Source organism: Penicillium cataractarum (assembly GCF_028827025.1).
Source record: "Penicillium cataractarum strain IBT 29864 chromosome Unknown utg000001l, whole genome shotgun sequence".
Classification (NCBI taxonomy): Eukaryota; Fungi; Ascomycota; class Eurotiomycetes; order Eurotiales; family Aspergillaceae; genus Penicillium; species Penicillium cataractarum.
This window is the reverse complement of record NW_026622737.1, coordinates 1,059,360-1,086,520: the sequence shown is the minus strand read 5'-3', so window position 1 is coordinate 1,086,520 and position 27,161 is coordinate 1,059,360. Positions and strand designations below refer to the sequence as shown.

The following is a 27,161-nucleotide window of genomic DNA, read 5'->3' as shown; positions in this document are numbered from 1 at the left end:
GTTTAGTAAGTATCTAGATACGCTAGATATTATAGGCTTTATAATCTACTAGATAGCTAATAGTAATATATAGTACTAGCTTAGCTAATCTAGGTAGCTTAGTAATATATATATAAGCTTTATATCTAAAGATTTGAAGATTTAAGAGGTCTAGCTTTATCTATAGCTAATATAGTGCTTTATTACTAAGATAGATCGATAGGGCTTTATATAGAGATTACTAGTTTAGGATATAGTAAGGTAGATAGTTTTATATATAGATACTAGTTCTAGTAGCTTTATACTAGAGATAGCTTAGTAGGTTTAAATTAATAATTATCTGTCAACATGTGGATGTTATGGGGTCACATGACGAAGGACCCACTCATATAACCCCTCTCTACATATAGATCTTCTTCTATAAAGATCTAACAGATTGATCCTCAACGATCTCGTATATGATTGCCTACCTAAGCAAGAGACTCTCAACACTCTGATTCTGTTGATTTATCATGTGATCCTTTGCTATGTTTCTTGTGATATAAATACTGCTATGTTTCCTAGTTAAATTGAATCAAGTTTATCATCCTTTGTGATCTCTCTTCTAGATCGGTGGTACTCTTCCACAATCGTGGTACTTCTCCTCCTTCATAGAAGTGCGCACGACCGATAGACTCATAACCGTGTATTCAGACACTACGTTGAGTATTTACCCTTATGCACACTATCGTCTTGTGTGTATAACCACGACTTTATGGTCACCGCCTAGAGTCCGACATTATCTATCTAGCTATCTTAGAGATTAATATACTATATTACTTAGCGTAGCTATTTTAGTTAGGTTAGTAGGGTAGTATAGTTTCTAGATAGATACTACGTAATTATACTTCTTAGTTAAAGAATTTAGATAGAGATCTCTCGTTATCTAAATAAATAGTGAGAACGTATAGGTTAAATTAGTATTATATAAAATTAATCTAGTTATAGAGAGATTATAGTAAATCGGTTGTCGGCCTCTAGGCGGTGACCATAAAGTCGTGGTTATACACACAAGACGATAGTGTGCATAAGGATTGGTAAATACTTAATGTGGTATCTGAATACATAGTTATGAGTCTATCGGTCGTGCGTACTAGCAGAAGTACCACGATTGTGGAAGAGTACCACTGATCTAGAAGAGAGATCATAAAGGATGATAAACTTGATTCAATTTAACTAAGTAATATAGCAGTATTTATATCACAAGAAACATAGCAAAAGGTCACATGATAAATCAACAGAATCAGAGTGTTGAGAGTCTCTTGCTTAGGTAGGCAATCATATGCGAGATCGTTGAGGATCAATCTGTTAGATCTTTATAGAAGAAGATCTATATGTAGAGAGGGGTTATATGAGTGGGTCCTTCGTCATGTGACCCCACAACATCCACATGTTGACACACCCCCTCAGTTCTCGATGTGTGATAAGAATAAGAGCAAAGTGAGAACTGAATGAGAGAAAAGAGAATGATTAGCTAGGAGGTGGTATCTCTATGCCTAGTTGTTTAATGAATTCGACATGCTTCTGCCTAGGTAGGCACTTAGTAAGACCGTCTGCGGGTATGTCGGTGGTTTTGACCCATTGGATAGATAGGCGCTTTGCCTGTACCTCTTGACGAATCCATAGGCGGTTAATATCCACGTGACGAAGTTTGGTCTGAAAGACTGATTTCTCGCGATTTAATAGGTTAACGGTTTGCTTGTTATCGCAATTTAACACTTCTTGCTGTTTAGTGTTAAATTCGATGAATTCGAATAGGCGTTTAACCTAGTATAGCTGCTTAGCTGCGTGTGAGATAGCTAGCAATTTAGCTTCTGTGGTGGATGTGGTGATCGTCTTCTGCCTGCGAGATTTCCACTCGATTGGACTACCGAATAAAGAGAAGATGAAACCTTCTGATGACTTTTTATCAGGATTGTCGGTAAAGCTTATATCGGACGAAGCAGTGAAGATCTGGCTATCTGATTAGCTGCTACTAAAGCAGATAGCTAGATCTTTAGTCCTATATAGGTATAAAATCAGATAGTCGATAGCAGCTAGGTGCTTCTTATCACAGCGTATGAGAGATTTAGCTAGTAGCTGATTAGCGAAAGCGGTGTCTGGTCTAGTCTATATAGCAGGGAAAAGGGTCGAACCACACTTCTGCTGGTATAGTTTAACGGTTGATTGGTTGATTTGACCAGTGATCGGATTAAGACGTTAATTACTGACTAGTGGTGTATTAGGCGGTTTCCTGCCTAGGAGGTTAAATTTAGCAGCGATCTTTTCAATGTAGGCTGATTAGTTTAGCCAGGTCTTTCGTCGCTGTCGGTCGCGTATAATTCGAATACCGATGAATTGGGTAAGTTCACTATAGTCCTTTATCTCAAAGCGCTGTGAGAGAAGTTGCTTTATCTGGTAAGCGTGTAATCTCTCACTTCGGTGGTAGGTAGCCAGGAAATCGTCAACAAACACCATAATAACTATACGATTATCAGTATAGAGCGTAGGGTCTTCAGGACAGCTTTTAAAGCCTAGTGAGAGAAGCATTTCTTTCACGTCGTCTTCCCATCTCTTACCAGCGATTCGAAGACTATATACTGCCTTATGTAGGCGTAGGACTATTGACTTTCGTCCTAGTCCTGGTGGGTATCGGTAGTACACTTCCTCTTTGAGATCACTGTTTAGGAAAGCGTTGACGGTATCTATCTGAAAGGTCTCTAGGTCAAAATGCGTGATGATTGCTATGAGCGTGCGAAAGGTCCTAGCAGTAAGCGTGCTAGTGCGTGGATCCTGGTCGTCAGGTTTCTGTGTATCTCCGCGTACGTATAGACGCGCTTTAAAGCGTGTGAGGTATCCTGATTCGTCAGATTTATAGGTAAAGACCTATCTTATTGGTATGAGCTGGTGGCGTGGGCAATCTGATTGGTTAAGATCTTTGCAATTCGATTGGTGTGTGTATTTGACGAGATCTTTGTTGATAGGTTCGAATGCGTGTATATCCAGAAGCTTATTGAATTCGATTCGTATAGCTTGTCGGAATTGGCTTTCAAAAGGATGGCTGGTCAACTGGTGGTAACCAGATGGTGGTGGTGGAATCGTTGATATTAAGACCTTTGGTTGATGAGATTGGTCTGTTGAGAAAGCTTGGAAATAGGTTATGAGGGATAAGTGAGGGCGTTTTCTCTTACTTTCGTCGTCGGTTGAATCGGAATCTGATCGTGGGCGTTTAGTTGGTATATTAAGAGGTTTATAACCAGAAGGGTCGAAGTTTGTGTTGTTAATTAAGACGAAAGGGACTATATCCTCTGGTTCTGATTGGCTAGAACTCATCGATTCGTCTGATTTCGGTTCAAGCGGCGGTGTGATTGGTTGATCTCCGAGGATTTCGTCTGTTGGTATGGGTGTGGTATGATCGATATTGATAGTAGGACTACTACTACTTCTACCCCCGAGATCTTGCTACACCGGTTGGTTGAGGTTGAATGGGATATCTATATTTTCGAGGATTTGATTGATCTCCTCCTCGTCAAGGGTATCAATCTGTTGAGATAGATTGGTTTCCTTATAGATTTGGATGCGTTGGTTGGGTAGCGAAGGATTGTAGGATTCTTCCTCGTTGAATTGGACGTCTCGTGCACGAATTACACGTCGTTTGGTAGGTATCTAGATGCGCTAGACGTTATAGGTTTTATATCCCACTAGATAGCTAATAGTAGCACGTGGTGCTAGCTTAGCTAGTCTAGGTAGCTTAGTAATGCGTACATAAGCTTTACATCTAAAGATTCGAATATGTGAGAGATCTGGCTTTGCCTGTAGCCAATGTGGTGCGTTTTCACCGAGGTAGGTAGTAAGCGCTTCGTGTGGGGATTGCTAATCTAGTGTGCGGTGAGGTAGGCGGTTTTGAATATAGACGGTAGTTCTAGCTGCTTTATGCCAGAGATAGCTTGGTAGGTTTGAATCGATAATCATCTGCCTAGCTATCTTTGAAATTAATGCGCTATAACGCTTAGCGTAGCCGTTTTGGTCAGGTTGGTAGGGCGGTGTGGTTTCTAGATAGATACTACGTGATTGTGCTTCTTGATCGAAGAATTTAGATAGAGATCTCTCGTTATCTGAATGGATAGTGAGGACGCGTAGGTTGAATTGGTGTTGTACGAAATCGATCTGGTCGCAGAGAGATTGGGTCGAATCGGTCTTGGTAGATAGATCTTCTGCTAGTTGGTATTTAGTGATAGGGTCCATAGAGTGAGATAGGTAGGTCGTTCTGCCTAAGGATGGTTCGAAGTGTATAAGATCCCAATGTAGAGATTCGAAAGGGCGATTGTACTGTATAGGTCGTCGAGAGATTTGACGATGCGAATTAGCTAGTTTGTATGTCTCGTAGTGGTTGATAGGCGAAGATATATCTTTGATGGTGATGCCTGATGAGTGCTCTGGTAGATGAGATAGGACGTCCTTGCTAACGTGTCCTAGTCGTCTATGCTATAGGTCGATTGTCCTATCTAGGTGCTTCTTGGTGTGTGAAGATAGGGTAACCTTGCTAAATTGCTTAGTGATAGGTGCAACTTGATCGTGTGAGACAGAAGTAAGAGATAAGTGAGAGGTAGATGAAATATGAGCGTGGTTGGTAGTAGGTCGGTTAGTGGTTGAATTGTCCTATCGAATTAGGTAGATGCCTGATTTCGCGTTAAGCTTGCAGATAGGTCTTCCGTCCTTCTCTTCTAGTAGGCAATCCTTGTTATTTAGATAGATGCCTGCGCTAGCAGCTCTCTCTGCAGAGATTAGGTTGATGTGGAATCCAGGACAATAGGCAACTTGTTTTAAAGGGAAAGTGGTTCTATTAAGAGATTCTGATGGTTTGACGGACAGTTCACTATAACTAAGGATAGTGGTTTCGGTGTTTCTAACCATGACAGAGGACACAACGGGCCTATAGTTTGACAGTAGGTCCCTATTATTCGTGACATGAATTGATGCTCCGGTATTATAGCACTAGGTGTCGTTCTTCTTGGTAGGAATCCTGATTGTGCTCATCGCAACACTATCTTCCTCTCGAAAGAGAGTCTCGACCTGTTGTTTTGGTATATAGGTAGAGAAAGCGTCTCTAGCAGTTGAATTGGCCGAATTAGTCGAATTAGTCGAATTGGTCGAATTGGTCGAATTGGTTGAATTAGCCGGTTAGTAACGTCGAATTGTACGTTGGTAGGCTATTTTGAATCCTCTAGATTCATCGCATCGCTTTTCAAATCGCTCTTAGACCTCTGGGTTAGGTTACTACCCCCTAGGTCTTGCCTTAGGATTCATATAGCGATACGTCTCAAAATCGTGGTTACTAGAGTTAGGTATACCCCTATAAGGGCACTTCTTTCTTCTGGTTAATTGTGTAGGCCCTTCTTCGTCTGATTCGTTAGGTTGACGTCCTTGGTAGGTTGTATAGGCGATAGGTCGTCTTCTACCACTGCTAATTAGTGTGGTAGGTGGTCGGTACTGGTCGACGAATTGATTGACTAGTTCGGTTAGGGTAGGTTTCTTTAGACCCTGTAGGATCGTATTATACTAGAAGGTGTAGAAGCCCTGGTCACTAGGTTGGATAGTCTCTAGGAAATCGTATACTGGAGACAGAGGATCTTGGAAGTAGGTAATTGCTACTTTCTTGCCTTCCGATTGGCTAATTAGCCACTTTTGACCCTATATAGGTAGTTGAGATAATTTGGTTGGTGGAGCTTATCGTTTTAGCTTATCCCAATCGCGTAGGATTTGACGATTCTTCGATTGGTCGGATAGGGCAAAGGTAGTACGTAGTTTAACTATAGCTTCGTGTGCTAATAGGCTATTGACGATTTAACGTCCTTCTGGTGTGAGAGAGGATCGAATACCTTGCTTGAGAGATTTAATGGATCGTAGGTAGCGAAAGTAGTCTGATCTTGACGATTCGTATTCACTTAGTAGTATCTTATAGATAGCTAATTGGTCAGACGTAAGGTCGATGAGCCTAAGTGGCTGTTTAGGAAGATTAGATGTGTATGTGTTAGTAGGGTTTCTGATCACATTAGATATCTGTGGTTTAACTGGTTCCTAAGGCGGGGTAATCGGTGCGGATTGGTCCGGATCGGCATATTTCCACACATTATTAGCTAGTGCGTGGTCTTTGACCGCAGTGATCTATGGAACCCAGTGTGCGTGAGATTTTAGTGGGTAGTGAAGCCAGGTGGCTTATTGCGTGGTTGAATCTATCGCTTCTGTGTGGGAAGTGAAGCGATAGTGAGAGTAAAGTAAAGGAAGATTGAATTGAATTAGTTAAGTGGTTAGAGCAGAGGCGTCGGGCTTATAACTGTCGGCCTCTAGGCGGTGACCATAAAGTCGTGGTTATACACACAAGACGATAGTGTGCATAAGGATTAGTAAATACTCAATGTGGTATCTGAATATATAGTTATGAGTCTATCGGTCGTGCGTACTAGCAGAAGTACCACGATTGTGGAAGAGTACCACTGATCTAGAAGAGAGATCACAAAGGATGATAAACTTGATTCAATTTAACTAAGTAATATAGCAGTATTTATATCACAAGAAACATAGCAAAAGGTCACATGATAAATCAACAGAATCAGAGTGTTGAGAGTCTCTTGCTTAGGTAGGTAATTATATGCGAGATCGTTGAGGATCAATCTGTTAGATCTTTATAGAAGAAGATCTATATGTAGAGAGGGGTTATATGAGTGGGTCCTTCGTCATGTGACCCCACAACATCCATATGTTGACATCGGTCTTAGTAGATAGATCTTCCGCTAGTTAGTATTTAGTAATAGGATCTATAGAGTAAGATAGATAGATTATTCTATCTAAGGATAGTTCGAAGTATATAAGATCCTAATATAGAGATTCGAAAGGGCGATTATACTATATAGATTATCGAGAGATTTAACGATACGAATTAGCTAGTTTATATATCTTATAGTAGTTAATAGGCGAAGATATATCTTTAATAGTAATACTTAATAAGTACTCTAGTAGATAAGATAGGACGTCCTTACTAACGTATCCTAGTCGTCTATACTATAGATTAATTATCCTATCTAGGTACTTCTTAGTATATAAAGAAGATAGGGTAATCTTACTAAATTACTTAGTAATAGGTATAACTTAATTATATAAGATAGAACTAAGAGATAAGTAAAAGGTAGATAAAATATAAGTATAGTTAGTAGTAAGTCGGTTAGTAGTTAAATTATCCTATCGAATTAGGTAGATACCTAATTTCACGTTAAGCTTATAGATAGATCTTCCGTCCTTTTCTTCTAGTAGGTAATCCTTACTATTTAGATAGATACTTACGCTAGTAGCTCTTTCTATAGAGATTAGGTTAATATAGAATCTAGGATAATAAATAACTTATTTTAAAGGGAGAGTAATTCTATTAAGAGATTCTAATAGTTTAATAGATAGTTCGCTATAACTAAGGATAGTAGTTTCGGTATTTCTAACTATAATAAAGGATATAATAGGCCTATAGTTTAATAGTAGGTCCCTATTATTCGTGATATAAATTAATACTCCGGTATTATAATACTAGATATCGTTCTTCTTAGTAGGAATCCTAATTATACTTATCGTAATACTATCTTTCTCTCGAAAAAGAGTCTTAATCTATTATTTTAGTATATAAGTAAAGAAAGTATCTCTAGTAGTTAAATTAGTTGAATTAGTCGAATTAGTTAAATTAGTCGAATTAGGCGAATTAGTCGAATTAGGCGAATTAGTCGAATTAGGTAAATTAGTCGAATTAGGCGAATTAGTCGAATTAGGTAAATTAGTCGAATTAGGCGAATTAGTTAAATTAGCTAGTTAGTAACGTCGAATTATATATTAATAGGCTATCTTAAATCCTCTAGATTTATCGTATCGCTTTTTAAATCACTCTTAGACCTCTAGGTTAGGTTACTACCCCCTAGGTCTTACCTTAGGATTTATATAGCGATACGTCTTAAAATCGTAGTTACTAGAGTTAGGTATACCCCTATAAGGGTACTTTCTTCTTCTAGTTAATTATATAGGTCCTTCTTCGTCTGATTCGTTAGATTAACGTCCTTAGTAGGTTATATAGGTAATAGGTCGTCTTCTATTACTAGTAGTAAGTAGTTTATATTAATTAACGAATTAATTAACTAGTTCGGTTAGGGTAGGTCTCTTTAGACCCTATAGGATTATATTATACTAGAAGGTATAGAATCCTTAGTCGCTAGGTTAAATTATCTCTAGGAAATCGTATACTAGAGATAGATAGTCTTAGAAGTAGATAATTACTACTTTCTCGCCTTCCGATTAGCTAATTAGCTACTTTTAATCCTATATAAGTAGTTATAATAATTTAGTTAGTAGAGCTTATCGTTTTAGCTTATCCTAATCGCGTAGGATTTAACGATTCTTCGATTAGTTAGATAGGGTAAAGATAGTACGTAGTTTTACTATAGCTTCGTGTGCTAATAGGCTATTAATAATTTACCTTCCTTCTAGTATAAGCGAGGATCGGATACCTTACTTAAGAGATTCTATAGATCGAAGATATCGTAGGTAGTCTAATCTTAACGATTCGTATTCACTTAGTAGTATCTTATAGATCGCTAGTTAATCGGACGTAAGATCGATAAGTCTAATTAGTAGCCTAGGAGGATTAGATATATAGGTATTAGTAGGTCTTTTAATTATATTAGAGATCTATAGTTTAATTAGTTCCTAGGGCGGGGTAGATAGAGTAGCTTAGTCCGGATCGGCGTATTTCTATAGATCGTGTACGATTATATAGTCTTTAACCGTAGTAATCTAGGGAATCTAGTATACGTAAGATTTTAATAGGTAGTTAAGCTAGGTAGCTTATAGAGTAGTTAGATCTATCGCTTCTATATAAGAAGTAAAGCGAAAGTAAGAGTAAAGTAAGAGAAGATTAAATTAAATTAGTTAAATAGTTAGAGCAGAGGCGTCAGGCTTATAACTATCGGACTTAGGCGGTGACCATAAAGTCGTAGTTATATATATAAGAAGATAGTGTGTATAAAGGTAGGTAAATACTTAATATAGTGTCTAAATACACGGTTATGAGTCTATCGGTCGTGCGTACTTCTTAGGAAGAAGGAGAAGTACCACGATTATGGAAGAGTACCACCGATCTAGAAGAGAGATCAAAAGGGATGATAAACTTGATTTAATATAACTAGAAAACAGGGCAGTATTTATATCTTAGGAAATATAAAAGATCACATGAAACATCAAGAGATTAGAGTGTTAAATAGTCTCCTGCCTAAGTAGGCAATTCAATGCGAGTATGCAATTCAATTCAAGATCGTTGAGGATCAATTCGATAGATCTTATAGAGAAGAAGATCTAGATGTAGAGAGGGGTTATATGAGTGGGTCCTTCGTCATGTGACCCCACAACATCCACATGTTGACACTAGATCGTCTATAGAGCTCCCTATAGCGTCTAATAGTATTTTTATACCATTAGTTAGATAGAGGATTTAAAAAGCTTAATATTTTTATCTAGGATATTAAAGTATTAACTACTAGATATAATAATATAATCCTAATAGCCTAAGGTAGACGATAAGCGCTAATTACTAACTTTTCTAAGGTAGAAAGTCCGGTAGAATTTATATAATCCATGGTAGATAAAAGAGAAGGAAGGAGATAGTCAAATCGGTACTATGGTATTAACCTAACCTAACAAAGAAGGTATTAGGGTAAACACAGCTATGAAAGTAGTCGATAAACTAACCAATTACAGCTTCTAAGTAACTAGCGTTTATCGTCCGCCCTAGTCCGCCCTAGTATATATAATGAGTAGCTAAAATAGAAATTCTGCTGGGTTTAAATTACCGATTAAGATAGTTAGCCGTAGGTATGATGATATGATTCCTATAGTCTATCATACCTAGCGTCTACCTACCGGCCGCCGGAGACCTAAGTCTTTTTCTATCTTCATTAAACCAGACATAAGTGCTTCTACATAATGGAAACACGCTAAATCGCTAGAAATTGGACCGCTAGAGAGGGGTCAACCTTAATTCACTCCACTAAGCCGCAGTTCACATTCAATCAAACTCTGGGAGCCCTTTCCACCCCTCCAAATCTTAGTGATATTCAGACCTGCCCTCGATTCAATGAGGTTATACCAAGCTATCTGGGTACGCTCATGAGCAGACAGGAGTGTCAACATGACCATGTCGAGTGCTGTGGCTTCCCAGTAGGCACCTGTCTCCGGTATAACGTGCTCATGAATTAATAGCCTGCTATACCCGGGCTTCATGGCAGCTTTAACTTGTGCAAGGATGTTTTCGCATACGTCATCTGGCCAGTCGTGCAAACAATTATGCATATAATAAGCTCGGGCACCTAATAGTGTGAGTATGAAATTCCGTTTCCGGGAGAAGAGGATGTTGTGCCCTAGGGGCCTTACCATTAACGGGCTGTTTCGTATGGAAGTCGTACTCCATACGGAGAATAGCCGGATCTAGGTTCCGAATTTGGCCTATGACCACCGGTAAATCTTGAAGGATCAAATCCCCTGGAACTCTGGGATAATGTTTGTGAAATAGCTCCAAGTCATGGCCGACGTTACCGCCAATATCGACGAGAAACGGAGCCTCTCGGTCAGTATTGGCGCCATCTATCAATCTCTCTTTCACTGGATAGAAACTAGGTGCCATCCAAGGCAAGAGACCAAGGGCGTAACCGCTCATGTGGTCATTAAAGTGTGTGCCATAACCCAAAGATTGTTGCCACGCAAAAGTATCCATGCTGGTTCCGTAGGCGTACATCATTGCTGTGTCTCTGGCATCCGTGGGATTCACCCAACCTCGCTTTCGGGAGAACTCATGAAATCTCATGGGGCCTGCACTTGTACAGGAGAGCCTGTGAATGTGAGTAACTATAGAGAATGCATTCAGGTTAGGGTATTGTGCTTACATGGCGAGGTAGCCATTACCGATCATGGGAATGCTCATCGCCCTCGTGTAGTTGGTCAATCTGTACTCGTCGATATCAATCTCGATGAGATACCCCATGGCACTAAGGTGTCGCATCAGGCGACCTTGTTGGGTGTTAATTAGACTGGCTAGATGAGCGAGCGTGAAACGTACTAAGAAGTACACGGTCAGCCCCAAGCTTCGCTGCCAAATCGCCGACCTTTTGTGGCTTGTCGCCGTTTTGCGCCATAAGAGTCCATAGTCCTGAGTCCACACCAAAATTCAGACCGGCTATCGCACCGGTCTACCTAGCAGTTAATTCATTTAGATCTGGCAAACACTGACTACGTGGAACTTACCTGTGCCCAACAGTGATAAATCATGGTCTCTCGGGGAGTCTCCAGGGATTGAACCAAGGTGCGGCACTTAGCAAGTAAGTCTTCTCGGCCTACATTGCTAGTAGTAAAGGTATCAAAAGCTTGTGTAATCTGATTCAGTAGTGTGGGAACCGCTTCGATGTTATTCGGCTCAGTAGCGATAGATACATCGACAGAGGATTGGCCTTTTTCTGTTTCCTGGGCTGGCATCTGTTCATAGATAAGCACCTAGTACAATCAAATTAGGAGATTGTGTAGTATACAAACCTGGCACACTGATGTAGATATAGGCAATTATGTTATAGGGAGCTTTGAACGTCCGTAACAAAGTCAAAAGTTTCTTGAATCGAGATTCTTATTATCACTTCAAACACTTAAGGACACCGTCTAATTGGAAAGTTGAAATCCGATTTAAATTCCCGCGGAGGTCCGCTCAACTTGAAATAAATCACGGATATCTGATCATGGATATGGCTACCCTGTCGAGGAAATACTTGCATAGATTATCCGATTACATTCTTAATAAATCACGAAAGAGGGTCTAGTGAGTCTGTTCCCTACCACGTCAACAGTGGATCTTAGGTCATGTGGTTACACAGACATATGGTTACACAGACATATGGTTACACAGATATATGGTTACACAAATAATAGATAAGGTTTCTGTACTAAGTTTAAGGTCGAAGCAAGTATTGACTAGGTATGTGTTGTATCGTTACCTATTGATCATAGCCTTACATGCCATCATCTGGTAAAAATACTTAGGGGCGCTAGGATATGCAATAGCCAGTGAACGTAGTACAATATAAGCGAATGTCACTATAGGTTGACGAGTTCCTATAGGTTGATGAGATGTCGCAAAGTTCGGTACGCTCATTGTAAAAATCAATTGAAAAAATACCCAGTTACTGTGAAAGTCGGTGAAGGAATTCAGAATATCTTGGCTATCTCTAACTTGCCTACGTCAATCCTCCCTGACACAAAGGCGACCCAGAGTTACTATACTAATCACGAGCGAAGAGTTAGGTCAATAACTGTTTTATTTTAGATTAGACGTATACGCGGAATTCATAATATTCGGTGAGATTACTTCCGAAAAGGCAGCTAGGCTTCCTGTCATGGATGCTAAATCTAAATCCTTAGTAGCCAGCTATATTATCTCCTCGTTGATCGTGAGCGTTCTTTGAGCCAGATTTATAATATCAACAATGATTCATAAAATTGAATATGACTACCGTTGGTACTATAACATTACCCGGGATTCAGGGTATCAGAGACCCCGTGGAAGACTAAAGATGAGGTGCCTGGATGTAGCTAATAATTAGATTCATATGCAGACTAAGGGCCACCCAGCTAAGCTTACAGTGTTGCTACATTAGCTATACACGATCCTGTCTACATTCTCTAGCCATATATTACCTGATACCCCAACATTGTATTAGCGCTACATAATTAAAAATTTGAAATTTAACGGTACTTTTTAAGACTTTTTCTATGGGTTATAGGGAGGTAAGATTGATCTAGTGACTAAGATACGAATGAACTAAAAGTGCACTATTAATTTTTATCGGGTAATCTACGGTCGGAGAGTGTAGTAGGGAAACCTATTACTTTTATGATACCAAGAAGCCCCTTACGATAAAAATGTTGCTAAATCCTAGGCCTAAGAATAGTGTATGATTATTTCAAAGGAGGGATAAGGATCACTATAAGTAGGCTTAGGTTAATAGAAACACCCTAAAGCTGCTCGTTGATGATATTAGCACCGACCGCTTTCTTTCGGCGTAAAATATGCATACCAGACTATTGAATATAGTATACGTGGCGGAACGGTGATACTAGTGCTATATGAAAAGCTACAGGGAGAGTGGAAAATTATTAGAAAAAATAGGCGATACAACTCAAAACTCCTTAAGATTAATTATGTTGAATTTAAACGTCTCCCACTTACTTTGAAATGACTAAATCAAAGTATCAGGAATATTTCAAGACTTAATAGACCATCCTTTCATAATAATTGTTGTGAGCGAACACAAGAAATTCTTAGTACATAACTTAAAGACCGCCTTTTTTAGCGCCCTCGGTTAGCGTACCTTTATTTCATCTCGCATATATACTCCCTGGACAACGCTACGCCGATAACCGGTGCATATCGCAATTTATTGGTGTGTATTATGTCTACCCGGTAATATAAAATCGTACCTTATAGATGCGTTTAATATAGTAGTATTAATCGTCAATACCGTAAAAGAAGCAAGCCTATATATTGGCTGAGCTAATGCACTGTGGAGCTATTGGCGTAGCGTTGTCCGGGGAGTACTATAGTCGAATCTATAATTTATCAATTTGTATTGTACCTACCCGGTAATATAAGATCGTGCCTTGTAGATACGTTGAATATGGTAGTAGTATTAACCGTTATGTGACGTAAACGAAGGAAAGTCTATATGCTGACTGAGCCAATGCAAAAGAATATGTCGGCTTAGCGTTGTCCAGAGAGTGTACACGTTACATATGACGAGCAATATTTTCCACAGAACCCAAAGTTAAAGTTCTGAGATGAGATGAGATGAGGCATTTTGCTTATCCATTCATATCTGTCTAGCAGATCCACGGGTGGACCTGAGAGACTTATCAGTGAGCTAGAGAAGAGGCGGCACCGCTTCATGGTTCATGCGGTATCAACACAGACTATTGGGAGATCTCCTCAGAGACTTAAGGTAGCGAGATATAATTTAATTGCCAGATTGACGGGATGTTGGTTAAAAGTATCCAAATATAGTTGAGCAATTAAAGGATTTCTGGAACCCCGTTAACAAAATATGCGGTGTAGCTACACTTTGGGGACTCCCACAGGAGCTATCGCCGCACAGAACCAGCTTATATGTCTCAGACCCATGCAGGATAACCTGCAAAAGAATATTTACGGCAGGATAGCCAAATAGTGGGGCATGCAGTTACCGATAGACGGGAAAGCAATCATATCCCGTAAAATAAACATTTATATGCTAAGCTGTGTTACCCGAGTCCCTTGCTGCTTGTTTATATTGGTCATTTTATTGACATCTTGTCAAAATAGTAAGAACTTATAGCGTGGGCCGGATAATCGAAGGTAATCGATCATGGAATGTTTTCCGACGAGGCATTTGGACCTAGCTATATTACAAATATCCCGAGAGAACACCTCCCAGCCAAGGAAAGAACTACAAAATTTGCTTTTAAACCCACCGCATCTCATGGGCTCATATTCATCTTCTGGCTGGCGGCAGTTAGACATAGCCGTTGTTGGCGGCGGGATAGGAGGGATGTCCGCGGCGACCGCCCTGCGCCGTGCGGGCCACAGGGTGTCTATTTACGAACGTGCCGATTCCTTAGGTCAAGCCGGTGCTTCTATTTCATGTGCAGCGAACGGTACGCGCTGGCTACACGAGTGGGGCGTAGATGTGGCTAAAGGCGATGGTGTTATCCTACAAAAGCTCATCAGCCGCGATTGGACGACTGGCAAAATTCTGACCGAGTATGAACTGGATGATTATGAGGAACGATGGGGGTATGTGTACTATATGTTTCAGCGGCAGTGTATGCACACGATGTTGAAGGATTCAGCATTGGGGGAGGGCGAGGGTGTACCCGCGAAACTCTTCATGAATCATAAGGTAATGTATAGAGTCACTATAAACACAGCTGCTTACCATAAGCCTCCCCCGTATCTAGTCTAACATTTCTTATTAGTGCAAGAAAATTGACATTATTACCGGTTTGATTGAGTTTGAGAACGGTGAGATAGCCAACCATGATCTCATAATTGGCGCGGATGGCATCGGATCCGCCGTTCGTGGCATCCTCGACATCTGGCCTGAGAAGCGCCCAGCCGAGTCTAGTTGTCTACATGCAAACGTCGTCACTGAAGACGCGATCGCCGCTGGCTTTACCGACTTCTCTAAAGATAACGCCCTGCAGTTCTGGGGCGGTCATGGGGAGGTCTGGGACAAGATCGTACTCTCTCCATGCCGAGGGGGCAAGTTGCTATCGTACTATTGCTTTTTTCCGCGAGAGAAAGGAGATTATATGAATCATTATTGGGGGGAATCTGACCGGTCAGTGGAAGAGCTCCTCGCGCCGTACCCTCAACTTGATCCGCAAGTTCGCGGACATTTGACCCTTGGCAAAGAAATCCAGCCATGGCGTCTATGGATGCAGTAAGTTTAGCCTAACACTTAGATAGCCTTTGGTCAACGAGGCTAAATTGTTTGCAGTGAGCCTTATCCATATATTGCAAGAAATATGGTCTGCTTGCTAGGCGATGCAGCTCATCCAGTATGGCACAGACTTAAACCACGGGGTTTCACGGGATCAAAAATTGAGCTGACAGACATTCAGATGATGCCTCACCAAAGTCAAGCGGCCTGTATGGCAATCGAAGATGCAGCCGCCCTGGGAATTCTTTTCAGCAAGAAATATTTCATGGGAGATGTGTCTGAGTCACTATCTACCTACGAGTTAGTTCGTCTCCCGAGAGCAACCAGGGTTCAGGCAGCAGCAGCGAGAGCCTCACAAAATATCAACGAGCGAATCGGTAAGGCGTCGGCACTCTAAAAACATCCGACTCATGAGTGTTAACTTCTATGTAGGATTCTCCAGCAACATTCACAATCCAGTTTACGTAGTGAAGAGTGAGCAGGGGAAATTGACAATTGAAGAGATGAATGCGTGAGTCGATATCTATTTTTGAAGCGCCCTCGTCTGATTAATAGCAGTTATGATATGCACATGCACATCAACGAGGTAGTCTCCAGACGCACCGGGGAAGCATACACTCACAAGTACACCCACGGTCTGCCAATAGGGCTAAAGCTATCAAACGGGTATACCGTGGGAGATGAAGATTGGTCTTACGACTAGTATGCCCGATATGAGCTAGATTTAGAATACTAATACATAGGGTTTAGATATATTCCTTTCATTAACTCCTTTACTCTCGTAAGTGTATTTAGATAGTGATGTAGGGAAAGAGTGCCCCGAAATAGTTGTTAAGACTTGTGGCCTAGTACTGATCAGGCTAGTCTCTTCTTGAAAGTATACTAAATCGACAGCTTACATACGGTTATTTAGATAGTACGAAAATAGAAACTCCTACATCTTGTCTGATCTTACCCCCGGGTAGTAGTCTCAAATAATGCTGGCACCAATGCTATTTCTATGGATGTGTGGATTGGGTGGCAGTGGCATTAGCTGCACGATGATGACCCGTCGACCGCTAGGTGTCCTAGCTGATAGGAGATCCCCTCTTCAATATTCAGACTGTGCTTAATCTCTAGAGATCAACTATCAAGTCGTATCTCACAATGATGCAAATGAGTCCACCAGTCCGGTAGCCACTTAAGACACTTGGGATACTGGGTAGGCTCCGTACCACCGTTCGAATTAGAGGATATCTAGGCGAAACGACTGAGATACTAAGTAAAGTACTGTAGCTTTTGTAGTAACTTAATTTATCAGTATTCTAATTGTGCCTTCTTACACCTATCATAATTTTGACTACAAATCTACAACCGCGTTATTATCGTCTAGCGGATAGCTATCTAGGCGCGGTCTTAGAGGTGGAAATGCTCCTCAGTTTGAAGTAACGCGCCCCATGAATTGATTCAAAAGTAAATGAGATACAGCTTTAAAGACATAGACCATGTCTACACGAAGTCAAGTAGAGACCCGGTCAAGTGGGATCAACGCAATGCGTAGCCTCGCTCAAAACCATGATAAATGCCGTTAACTTCACAATTGGCTTTTCTCTGGTATCCAATGTCGGTTTGCCTCCATTGCAATCTCGATTCGTCGTAGTCCCTCGATCAGATTATCCCGGGGTAGAGCAAATGTGAGTCTAAACCAGCCCGGTTCTCCGCCGTTGAACTTAGAACCAGCAGCAACGGCCACACCTGCCGCTTCAAACTTTTCAAAAAGCGCTGCGTCAGTTTCCTTTGTTGCTAACTCGCCCCCAATCCGCACCCACATGAAGCATCCAGCAACTGGAGAATAAAATGCAATCTTATGGAATAACATGAAATTCCCTACCATCTCCGCCGCTATGCGTAGGCGAGATTTGCCACGGACCAGTATACTTTCAAGTGTGTGAAGATTCGAGAAGAGAGACGCAACGGCTATCGATGCTACATTACACACCTTGAATCTGTTAAGGACTGCTAGTGTATGGCGAAGCCTAGGATTCGACTGTGTAACGAGATACCCCTGACAATATGTAAGTGATAGTTTGCACCCATGTATTCATTGAGAATTCAGACGAACCAGTCGAACTCCACTACTACCCAGATCCTTGCTGATGCTGTAAGCTATATGGACACGAGCATGATCGACCTTAAGTCGCTTTAAGTCTATTGCCAAGACCGATGTGAATTTCGTTTCCAGCCCAATCATAACGTCGGGGTTGCTGACGTCCAGACTATATCTCATCGCAATCTCCCCAAAATTTGAAAGGGCATATATTTCGTCCGAGATGAAGTGTATATTGTGACCTTCGCAGAATTGAAGCAGCGCCTCTAACCATATGGTAGGGTAAATCTGACCGAGAGGATTGTGGGGATTGCAAACGATGAGGCCCCGAATTGGACATGTTGCATTTTTCATCGCTTCACTATAGTGCCGTATAAGATCCGCTGCATTTGTTGGTCGTGTCGAGTACTTCACGGGAAATATTTGGACGTTATTTCTCAGCATTGATGTGACCGCAAACCCATCCCACATGGGTGTCTCTAGTAGTAAACCATCTCCAGCATCGCAAATCGAGAAGATAAGCGTCTCAAGAATCGATGCACACCCTGTGCTTGTAACAATGTGCTCGGGTAAAACAGCGACGTGAGGAGTGAAGAAGCGATTGAAAAATGACGCGGACGCATTTAGAAGCTCTGGAGGGCCACCTAGCCCTTGAGAATATGAGAGATCCTGCTTTTTCAGGTTCAATGACACTGCCTCTTTGATTATAGGAAGTATATCTGGTCGGACAAGCCAATTTTCTGCCTTGTCCATTTCCAGTACGCCCTTTGGATGGGTTTGCTCATCAGAGGCATGGTCTGAGAGCCAGGACAGACTTCGCTTCATGCGGCCTGAGAGCATTAACCGAGAAAAGCCGATAAGAAGGGCTTACATACGGGGACTCGGCACATATGAATTTTCATTTATTTAAGAAATTGGAACGGTTTGCGTCCCACGGTGATTAAAGCCGTCACGCGCGATTTAACTCACCGCTGTTTCGCTATAAAGTTCCTTGAAGAAATCGGAACCTGCAGGCCAATAAGAGAATACTGTAGGTGCCTCGATCAACTTATCCAAATAAACTATTACCTCCTTGCAGAATTTGCTAGACGTACTACGCTCACTTTAAGCTTTCTCGTTGCTACTCACAGGTTGTCCTACCGTTGGCTGATTATTTAATTAACCATGTCTCTTCGATCTTACGAATAACGAGAAAAGTAGCATAATACGCAGTCTACTGGATTTCAAAATGGTGCGGTTCTGGCTCTGTGACTTTGAGCTTGGACCGCACGATTTTTCAAACGAATTTCTTTTCTAATTCGATTTATTGTAGTTTAGTCTTCTTTATTCTAAGGACCTATCCTGCCTCCGATCTCTACCAATCCTCAACTGTATTTACACCATACGTGGAATGATACAGAGTGGTTGTCTCGTATTTCACTTTGGTCAGCTGGCTCCAGTTTTGCATTACGATTTATCTAGGTGCAGAAGGGAGCATTGCTCTTCACTCCTATAGTCCTTCTTTGCAGCAATCTTCTTCTTTGCAGCAATCGAGTTCTCGTATTCTGCCCAATACCTCCCTTTTTGGAGTCTTGGCGAGCGATCATCACGATAAGTTGGTCAATTTTGCCGACCCTTGACGCGGTTCTAAAGTTGTGTAACACAACACAACACATACACCGAGGAATGCAGTTGGGGATTGTCGCATTAATCGGTGTGCAGAACAGGGCAGTATCCTGCGGCTTCTGAGGATCGTATTATCACCGAACCACTGGATATCCTAAGTTGGTCCTAGGCTGACCAGTGTTGCCTTATAGCCCTGTCATTTCTTATCTTGATTCAATCGCTGTGCCTCTTCCTATAAATATAGAGGAAGTGTGGACTAACAGTGACATGCTACATTTCGCCACCTAGCTAAATTTACCATCATTATCACTCAAAATGATGTGGGAATCCTTGAACACGAATCAGAGACTAGTTGTTCTGGGTGCTACAATCGCCACAGTGCTTGTTTATCACCTCTACCGTACATACTCGCGGTTGCAGCACATCCCCGGCCCCCTCATCGCAAAATTCACCGACTTCTATCGCTTCATCATAGCGCGCCGTGGTTTCATCCACCTGCACCAATCTCTCGCTCACCAACGATATGGTCCCGCTATACGATTCGGTCCCAATCTAGTATGCATTTGTGACCCGGAAGCCATCCAGACAATCTTCAACCTGCGAGGCGGATTTCCTAAGGTATGTATTCCTTATCTCCATCAAGCTATCTCTCTCCTAAATTATGGATGCGAACATCTTCGATTATAGAGCAAGATGTACCGCGCCTTCCGACCTTGGACCACTGACGGCTTACTCCTCTCTGTCTTCACCGCAGAAGACGATGCCGCAAATCGAGAGATGAAGCAACACATCTCTGTGTATTATTCACTCTCGTACGCTGTATCCTCTTTTGAGCCAAGAATGGATGGTGCTTCGCGAATGTTCTTTGATGAGCTTGATCGCCGGTTCGTGCCCACGGGAGCACGGTTCGACGTGACACAGTGGATGAAATTTTTATCCTATGATACAATGGGCTTGATGACATTTTCCCGGCCATATGGCTACGTTCAGCATGGGAGAGACTTACACGGCATCATGGACGACGTGAAGCGGGCAAACCTGGTTATCGGACCCGTAAGTTATATCTGACGGAGGATTTTGAGATGGGACAAGACTTAGCTACGTGCAGATAACGCAGATACCATGGCTTGATTGGATTTTGCATAAGAACTGGGTAGCAAATCTCTTCAAACGCGAAGCCATTGCTCCTCTACTGGACTACGTCTTGGCGCGTATTTCAGAGCGCCAGGAAGAACGTCGGAAAAATCCCAAATCGTCCTCTGCAAATGTCGATGGACCCATTGCAGATGGTGACTTCCTCGGGTATTATCTCAATGCCCAGGAGAAAAAGGATAATGTACCCCTTCGATTTGTGTCAACGTGGACTTTTGCTAATATTCTGGGAGGGGCCGACTCCACGGCTTCTATGCTTCGATCTGTGGTCTGTTTCCTAGTAGAACACCCTGACGCACTGGAAACGGTACGGGCCGAGCTACGGGATAAGCAAAGTACTGCCACCGGGCTCACTCTACCTTTCCCACAATGGCATGAGCTGCAGAATCTCCCTTTTCTGGACGCCTGTATTAAAGAGTCACTCCGACTTGACTCTCCATTCGCTATGCCTCTTGAAAGAGTAGTTCCGGCCGAGGGAGCCACAATCTGTGGTCAATTTTACCCTGGAGGCACCGTGGTTGGCATGAGCCCATATATTACTAACCGCTATAAGCCGACATGGGGCGATGATGCGGATCAGTGGCGCCCCCGTCGCTGGTTGGAAGGCGAACCGTCGCATATCAGAAAGCTTGAAGCCAGCCTGCTTAGTGTAAGTCAAGTTTAGCCAACTGCCGTTCAACATCTGATTGTAGCAGTTCGGGGCCGGGACACGAGGTTGTCTGGGCCAGCACGTCGCCCTTTTTGAAATCAAGAAGTTTGTCACAGCGCTCTTCATAAACTACGATGTGAGTATCCAAGCATGAAAGTCAATGATCTATACTTACTGTTTAGGTCGATCTTGTCGAGCCTCGAGCAAAGTCCAATCCATACTACTGGGTCGTTTACCCAGAGAGCGTGCAGGCGACGGTCAGGAAATACAAGTTTAACCAGTAGGGCCTGGTCCAGAGTAGGACAGTCATTACTGAACTCGGTAGTGCGTTGGTAAAACTGACTTTACTATATATCACTCCGTGTAATTAATTGAATTCAAGGCTGCGAAAAGATCTCGAAATTCATAGTTTTCTGTAAACCTGAGACCATGGAGCGCGTGAGCTAAAATTGAAGTTAATACATATTGAAGTTTTTTGGTCCCCATAACATTGAAAATGGATATATGCTTAGCGAATCCAGATAGTACCAAAACTCCTTGTAATCGTACGAATTAACTCAAGAGGCAGATAAATATTGAACCTGAGAAGGCCGCAGAAAGTTCCGACGTAGCAGAAAGGGGTGGATAGGATCAAGAAACCACTAAAGCACCATACACCACCACAATCAGCAGGCCCTCCCAAAGAAGAAAATATAGTGGAACGGTTGATATTCGAACTATTTGATAGATGGAAACTACATATGGAATGACTGTACACCAGACACAATCCACCAATTCGGGATGCCCTGTGTATGCAGACTATTTCCCCCACCACGGTGTATAACGCTAGAACCAGTCGCAGGAATATAAAGGGTATTCCATACAAGGCTTGCAAAGACGAGAAATTCATATTGATTACCCTTTCTTAAAAGATAGATTAATCATGCGAGAGTAAGAGGGGAGATGCGGGGATCCCCTCGCAGGTCTCCACCGAGTCGGGGAGTCTCCGCCGTTGACGCGTCGCTGGGTTGTCGGAACTCGGGGGAATAGCGCCCAGAGGGACCCCATCGAAAACATGAGTTCGATGGTAAAAGATTCGAAGCGGCGGACTGCGTAGGTACTTATATGTAGTCGCTGTATGGTCTGCTTCTGTTCTCTCTGCATAGAGACTTACAGGCATAGATTTTCTTTGGATTAACTTTCTTTCTATTCCAAGTGTTCATTATGCCCGAGACATTCGATATAGAGCATGTCCTAGCGAATATCAGCGACCAGGACAAGATCGCTCTTTTATCTGGTAACACAGAGACGGTGATCTCTTTTGGGGACTCTCATTCGCTAACAAAAAGCAGGAATTGATTTCTGGCACACGCATCCTATCCCCGAATTCAACGTCCCCTCGATTCGCGCCACCGACGGTCCCAATGGTGTCCGGGGCACGAAATTCTTTGCCGGCATCCCCGCCGCATGTTTGCCTTGCGGCACAGCTCTGGGCGCCACCTGGGACACGGATCTGATATACCAAGCGGGGAAGCTGTTGGGTGACGAGTGCATTGCGAAAGGGGCGCATTGTTGGCTGGGACCAACGATTAACATGCAGCGTGCTCCCCTCGGTGGCCGTGGGTTCGAATCATTTGCAGAAGATCCGCATCTCTCGGGAATTCTGGCCAAATCAATCATCCTCGGATGCGAAAGCAAAGGGATCATTTCCACGGTGAAGCATTTCGTGGGCAACGATCAGGAACATGAACGCCGGGCGGTGGACGTCCTCGTCACCCAGCGAGCCTTGCGCGAGATTTACCTACGACCCTTTCAGATTGTGGCGAGAGATGCGAAGCCCGGCGCACTCATGACCTCGTATAATAAGATCAATGGGAAGCATGTGGTGGAGGATGCGCGCATGCTCAATCTGATTCGCGAAGAGTGGAAATGGAACCCGCTGGTTATGAGCGACTGGTACGGAACCTACACAACCATCGACTCCATGAATGCGGGCCTTGACCTGGAAATGCCGGGGGTGTCCAGATATCGAGGAAAGTACCTCGAGTCCGCGATGCAGGCTCGCCTGATCAAGCAATCGACTATTGATGCACGAGCGCGGAAGGTGTTGGAATTCGTGAAGCAAGCGAGTCAGGTCCAAGTGTCAGAAGTGGAGCAAGGAAGGGATTTCCCAGAGGATAGAGCGTTGAATCGCAGAATCTGTGCAAACAGCATCGTCCTTCTCAAGAACGAAGGCATCTTGCCACTTCCAAGGGAGATCAAAAAAATCGCCCTTGTCGGATCTCACATGAAGACTCCCGCCATATCGGGGGGTGGCAGTGCGTCGCTTGAGCCATATTACTCTGTCTCGCTATACGACGCCTGCAAAGAAGCCCTTCCCAACGTGGAGGCGCTCTATGAAGCAGGCGCATACGCCCATAAGATGCTGCCCGTGATAGACCGTCTCCTGAGCAATGCCGTCATTCATTTCTACAACGAGCCGATGGGCAAGGAACGACATCTGATCAGCACTGAGCCTGTATCGACGACGGCCTTCCAGTTCATGGACTACTATGCCCCCGGCCTCAACCGCGGGCTCTTTTGGGCCACACTGATTGGCGACTTTATGCCCGACGCATCCGGGCTTTGGGACTTTGGTCTGAGTGTCTTTGGTACCGCAAATCTCTACATTGACGACGAGCTCGTGATCGACAACACCACTAGCCAGACACGCGGGACGGCATTCTTCGGCAAAGGCACGGTTGAGGAGCTGGGATCGAAGGAATTAGTTGCTGGGACTACATACAAGATTCGGATTGAGTTCGGCTCCGCCAACACTACCACAATGAAAACAGTGGGAATGGTGAATTTCGGTGGCGGCGCCGCGAATATGGGGGCCTGTCTACGGATGGACCAGGAGGAAATGATCGAGAATGCCGTGGAAGCTGCCGCAGAGGCCGATTACACCATTATTTGCACCGGGCTCAACAAGGATTGGGAATCTGAAGGGTTCGATCGCACGCATATGGATCTGCCACCAGGAGTCGACCGGTTGATCTCGAAGGTATTGAAGGTCGCCGCAGACAAGACTGTCATCGTCAATCAGTCTGGTACACCCGTTACTATGCCGTGGGCCGACCAAGCCCGCTGCATTGTGCAGGCCTGGTACGGAGGTAACGAGACGGGTCATGGAATTGCCGATGTCCTCTTCGGAGAGGTCAATCCATGCGCAAAGCTGCCTTTGTCGTGGCCGGTGGATGTGAAACACAACCCGGCCTATCTGAACTACGCCAGTGTGGGTGGCCGAGTGCTGTACGGCGAGGACATTTATGCCGGTTATCGATTCTACGAGAAGACTGGACGGGAGGTCCTCTTTCCATTTGGGTGAGTTAGGCTTTGTCGTCTTCTTGTCTCATTTAACCACATCTCATCTAACCCGCATTTCTAGTCACGGCCTATCATACACTACCTTTGAGGTCTCGCCGAAGGTTACCGTCGCCCCGGAGATCTTCCACATGGACCATCTTACAGTTGCCACTGTACAAATCAAAAACACGGGCAAACTGGCGGGCGCCCAGGTTCTCCAGCTGTACATCTCTGCCCCCGAATCCCCGACCCCGCGCCCAAGCAAGGAACTGCACGGTTTCGAGAAAGTATTCCTACAGCCGGGGGAAGTAAAAACGGTTGAGATCCAGCTAGACCGATATGCGACCAGCTTCTGGGATGAGATCGAGGATATGTGGAAGAGCGAGCAAGGGACGTATGAAGTGTTGATTGGAACCTCAAGCCAGGAAGTGGTGGCCCGCGGTAACTTCCAAGTGGATCGCACCATGTATTGGCGGGGACTCTAGATTATTCCGGCTAAAATGAGGTCGTCTCGGCTTGATTGGAGGAAATGCTTCAGCCATCATTCGCCAAGACCCATCACCAATCACCGACTTCCCCGTTTTGCTCTTGGCCCTTTTTACCCAACCTATCCTCCTCTGAGTATTCCGGGTCCGCACTGGCAGGAAGCCCCCCAGCAAGGGAAGAAATGGACACTTCGTCAACTGCACGACCTCGCAAGCATTCTCGGGTGCTCACCGCATGCGATGCCTGTCGTCTCAGCAAGACTCGATGTGATTCGGCACGGCCAGTATGCGCCAAATGTATCCAGCGGGGTGTAGCATGCGAGTATCCGGAGACGGATGCCATCTCAGTGTCGGTTCCCATAGAGCTTTTTTTTTCTCCCACTAGCCGAGGCATCTAATAACACCAATTCTATTTCAAAGTCTAGAGACATGGGGCGCAAGAATCCTAGAAGCAGTAGAACGTCAAGAGCGGCTTCTATCGGAGAGCCTGTCCTTGAACGTGGGGCCTCCTCTCTTTTCACAACAGGCGTCGCCATCCCCAGTGGACGAAGTAGATCCCGAGTCAATCTCGCGCAATGATGCACCCAAGACGCCTATCACCGGGTCGGACATGATTCTCAGCTGGCCTATCTTTCCGAAAGAGAAGCCTGTGTCGACTTTTCCCATGGCAGCGTATTCCGAGAAGCCAGATCGCTTTCAAACGGGTATGGTCTTTCTCGACGCATCATATCCCAGATTCCGATACTAATGGACAGTTACAGCTCTACCAAGCTTAGATCCGCAAAGGCTCCTCGAACTGCGCGAGATTTTCATGACCAAGATCTGGACCAAGAACCCGATCGTTGACCGGGACCAACTAGACTCGTATATCGCTCGAGTGCTGGAAAATGGCATTGACTGGTCCGCCTCGTCGTGCTTGGTGCTACTTATCTTTGCGCTTGCGGCCATCTGGGGGAATTATCCCGACGACGAAACCCGCGAGGTTTCATACAATGAACCATCGTTCAGTCCACCGATCACTTACGTGACAATGTCGGTTCCGGAGCACCGAATGAAGGAATCGTTGACCTTCCTCTCCATGGCGCGTAAGCGCATCTCCACTGCGTATCTCGACGATACCTTGCTGGGAGTACAGTGTCTCTGTCTATTCGGGTGAGCTCCTTCTTCTCAACTGCTTCAAGATACGAACATCTAATTGCCTCCGTAGAATTTGGTATCAGTATAACATCGAGCCAATTCCGGGCTGGAAAATGTTTCGAACGGCATCCATGCTATGGCAAACGTATCGTTTGAAGCACCGCGAGGGAAAGGCGATCAGAAGTGCACAGGAAGAGAGTAGGTGATTTAATCTCTCCATTGCGGATCGTGTCTAACATTCCCCCAAAGGTCTGGAGCAGCGACTATATTGGACATGCTTAAAGTCCGAATGGTATAACATACACCACAAACCTCTAATCCTCACACAACGGGCTGACATACAATAGTGAGGTTCGATATGAACTGACAGATCTCCCGCCTTGCGACCTCAGCCTCTCCGACTTTCCTTATTCTCTCCCAAGTTTCCCCACGAGACAACCGTCCCACGACAGCCCTGGGTGGATGTTTTCCAATCCCTCGTCCACAGACCTTGAAGCAGCATCTTCCTACTATTACCTGGCCGAGATCTTCTTGCGCAGGCTTCTCAACCGGGCCCGCAATGCAGTCCGTGTGCTCTCCCCGGGTATCGACCTGCCGACCATCAAGGTTCTGGCAGAAACTCTGACGCAGCTGGAAGGTCAACTCCAGCAGTGGGTAGACTGTCTCCCACCTACACTCCGGTTCAACATGCCTCTCGAATCCGCCCCTGGACCGAAGGAGGGTGAGCTCATGAAGCTAAGTCGTGAACGATACGTCGAGGTGCGCGAACTGCTTTGCCGCGCGTATTTATACCTGTGTATTCATGTACCACTCGACCCCGGGATGGCAGCGCTGTATGGGGTCAAAGCGAGCGAGGCGCTACGGTTGGCAATTTATCGCATCCAGACCGAGGTGCCATTCTTCCGGCATCCAGGGTCATGGGGAGCATGTCGAGTCCGTTTCAACCATGCGCTTTGCCTGATTGCGGGATTTCGCGCCAAGTTGACGCAGCGCCCCTCGGCTGAATATGTGAGTATTCCTCCTGACTGGGCGGACTGTGTGCGAGTGGTCATTGAGCGATTAAAGGTTTGGGGCGAGGAGGGCGGAGGGATCAAGGAGTTGAGTGTGCTGTTGGAGTGGTTGATGCATGGTAGCTTGGAAATGTAGTATAAACTGCCCAAAATATGTGTCTGTATATCTTAATAAAA

The 27,161-nt window shown here is 44.0% G+C and overlaps 5 protein-coding genes across 5 annotated transcripts; 3 read left to right on the top strand and 2 right to left on the bottom strand.

Annotated features, from left to right (window-relative positions):
• Positions 1-10,056: 10,056 nt before the first annotated feature.
• Positions 10,057-11,547, bottom strand: N7496_000379 (uncharacterized protein; the record flags this gene model as incomplete). Its single annotated transcript, XM_056693310.1, has 5 exons — positions 10,057-10,388; positions 10,453-10,907; positions 10,962-11,085; positions 11,135-11,264; positions 11,320-11,547. 5 exons carry the CDS (start codon positions 11,545-11,547, stop codon positions 10,057-10,059), a joined length of 1,269 nt encoding a protein of 422 aa, XP_056560039.1.
• A 3,026-nt stretch (positions 11,548-14,573) lies between these two features.
• N7496_000378 (uncharacterized protein) lies at positions 14,574-16,239 on the top strand (the record flags this gene model as incomplete). The annotated part of the gene is made up of 6 exons (XM_056693309.1): positions 14,574-14,993; positions 15,070-15,536; positions 15,594-15,654; positions 15,718-15,913; positions 15,969-16,047; positions 16,095-16,239. 6 exons carry the CDS (start codon positions 14,574-14,576, stop codon positions 16,237-16,239), a joined length of 1,368 nt encoding a protein of 455 aa, XP_056560038.1.
• An 870-nt stretch (positions 16,240-17,109) lies between these two features.
• Positions 17,110-18,462, bottom strand: N7496_000377 (pyridoxal phosphate-dependent aminotransferase; the record flags this gene model as incomplete). Its single annotated transcript, XM_056693308.1, has 2 exons — positions 17,110-17,580; positions 17,638-18,462. The coding sequence occupies 2 exons, from the start codon at positions 18,460-18,462 to the stop codon at positions 17,110-17,112; spliced, it is 1,296 nt and encodes a 431-aa protein (XP_056560037.1).
• Positions 18,463-19,542: 1,080 nt separating this feature from the next.
• Positions 19,543-21,312, top strand: N7496_000376 (cytochrome P450; the record flags this gene model as incomplete). The annotated part of the gene is made up of 5 exons (XM_056693307.1): positions 19,543-19,845; positions 19,915-20,280; positions 20,336-21,028; positions 21,075-21,164; positions 21,211-21,312. The coding sequence occupies 5 exons, from the start codon at positions 19,543-19,545 to the stop codon at positions 21,310-21,312; spliced, it is 1,554 nt and encodes a 517-aa protein (XP_056560036.1).
• A 919-nt stretch (positions 21,313-22,231) lies between these two features.
• Positions 22,232-27,120, top strand: N7496_000375 (uncharacterized protein; the record flags this gene model as incomplete). Its single annotated transcript, XM_056693306.1, has 9 exons — positions 22,232-22,304; positions 22,360-24,370; positions 24,435-24,793; positions 24,997-25,186; positions 25,258-25,541; positions 25,599-25,989; positions 26,045-26,172; positions 26,224-26,266; positions 26,322-27,120. 9 exons carry the CDS (start codon positions 22,232-22,234, stop codon positions 27,118-27,120), a joined length of 4,278 nt encoding a protein of 1,425 aa, XP_056560035.1.
• Between the last annotated feature and the right edge of the window lie 41 nt (positions 27,121-27,161).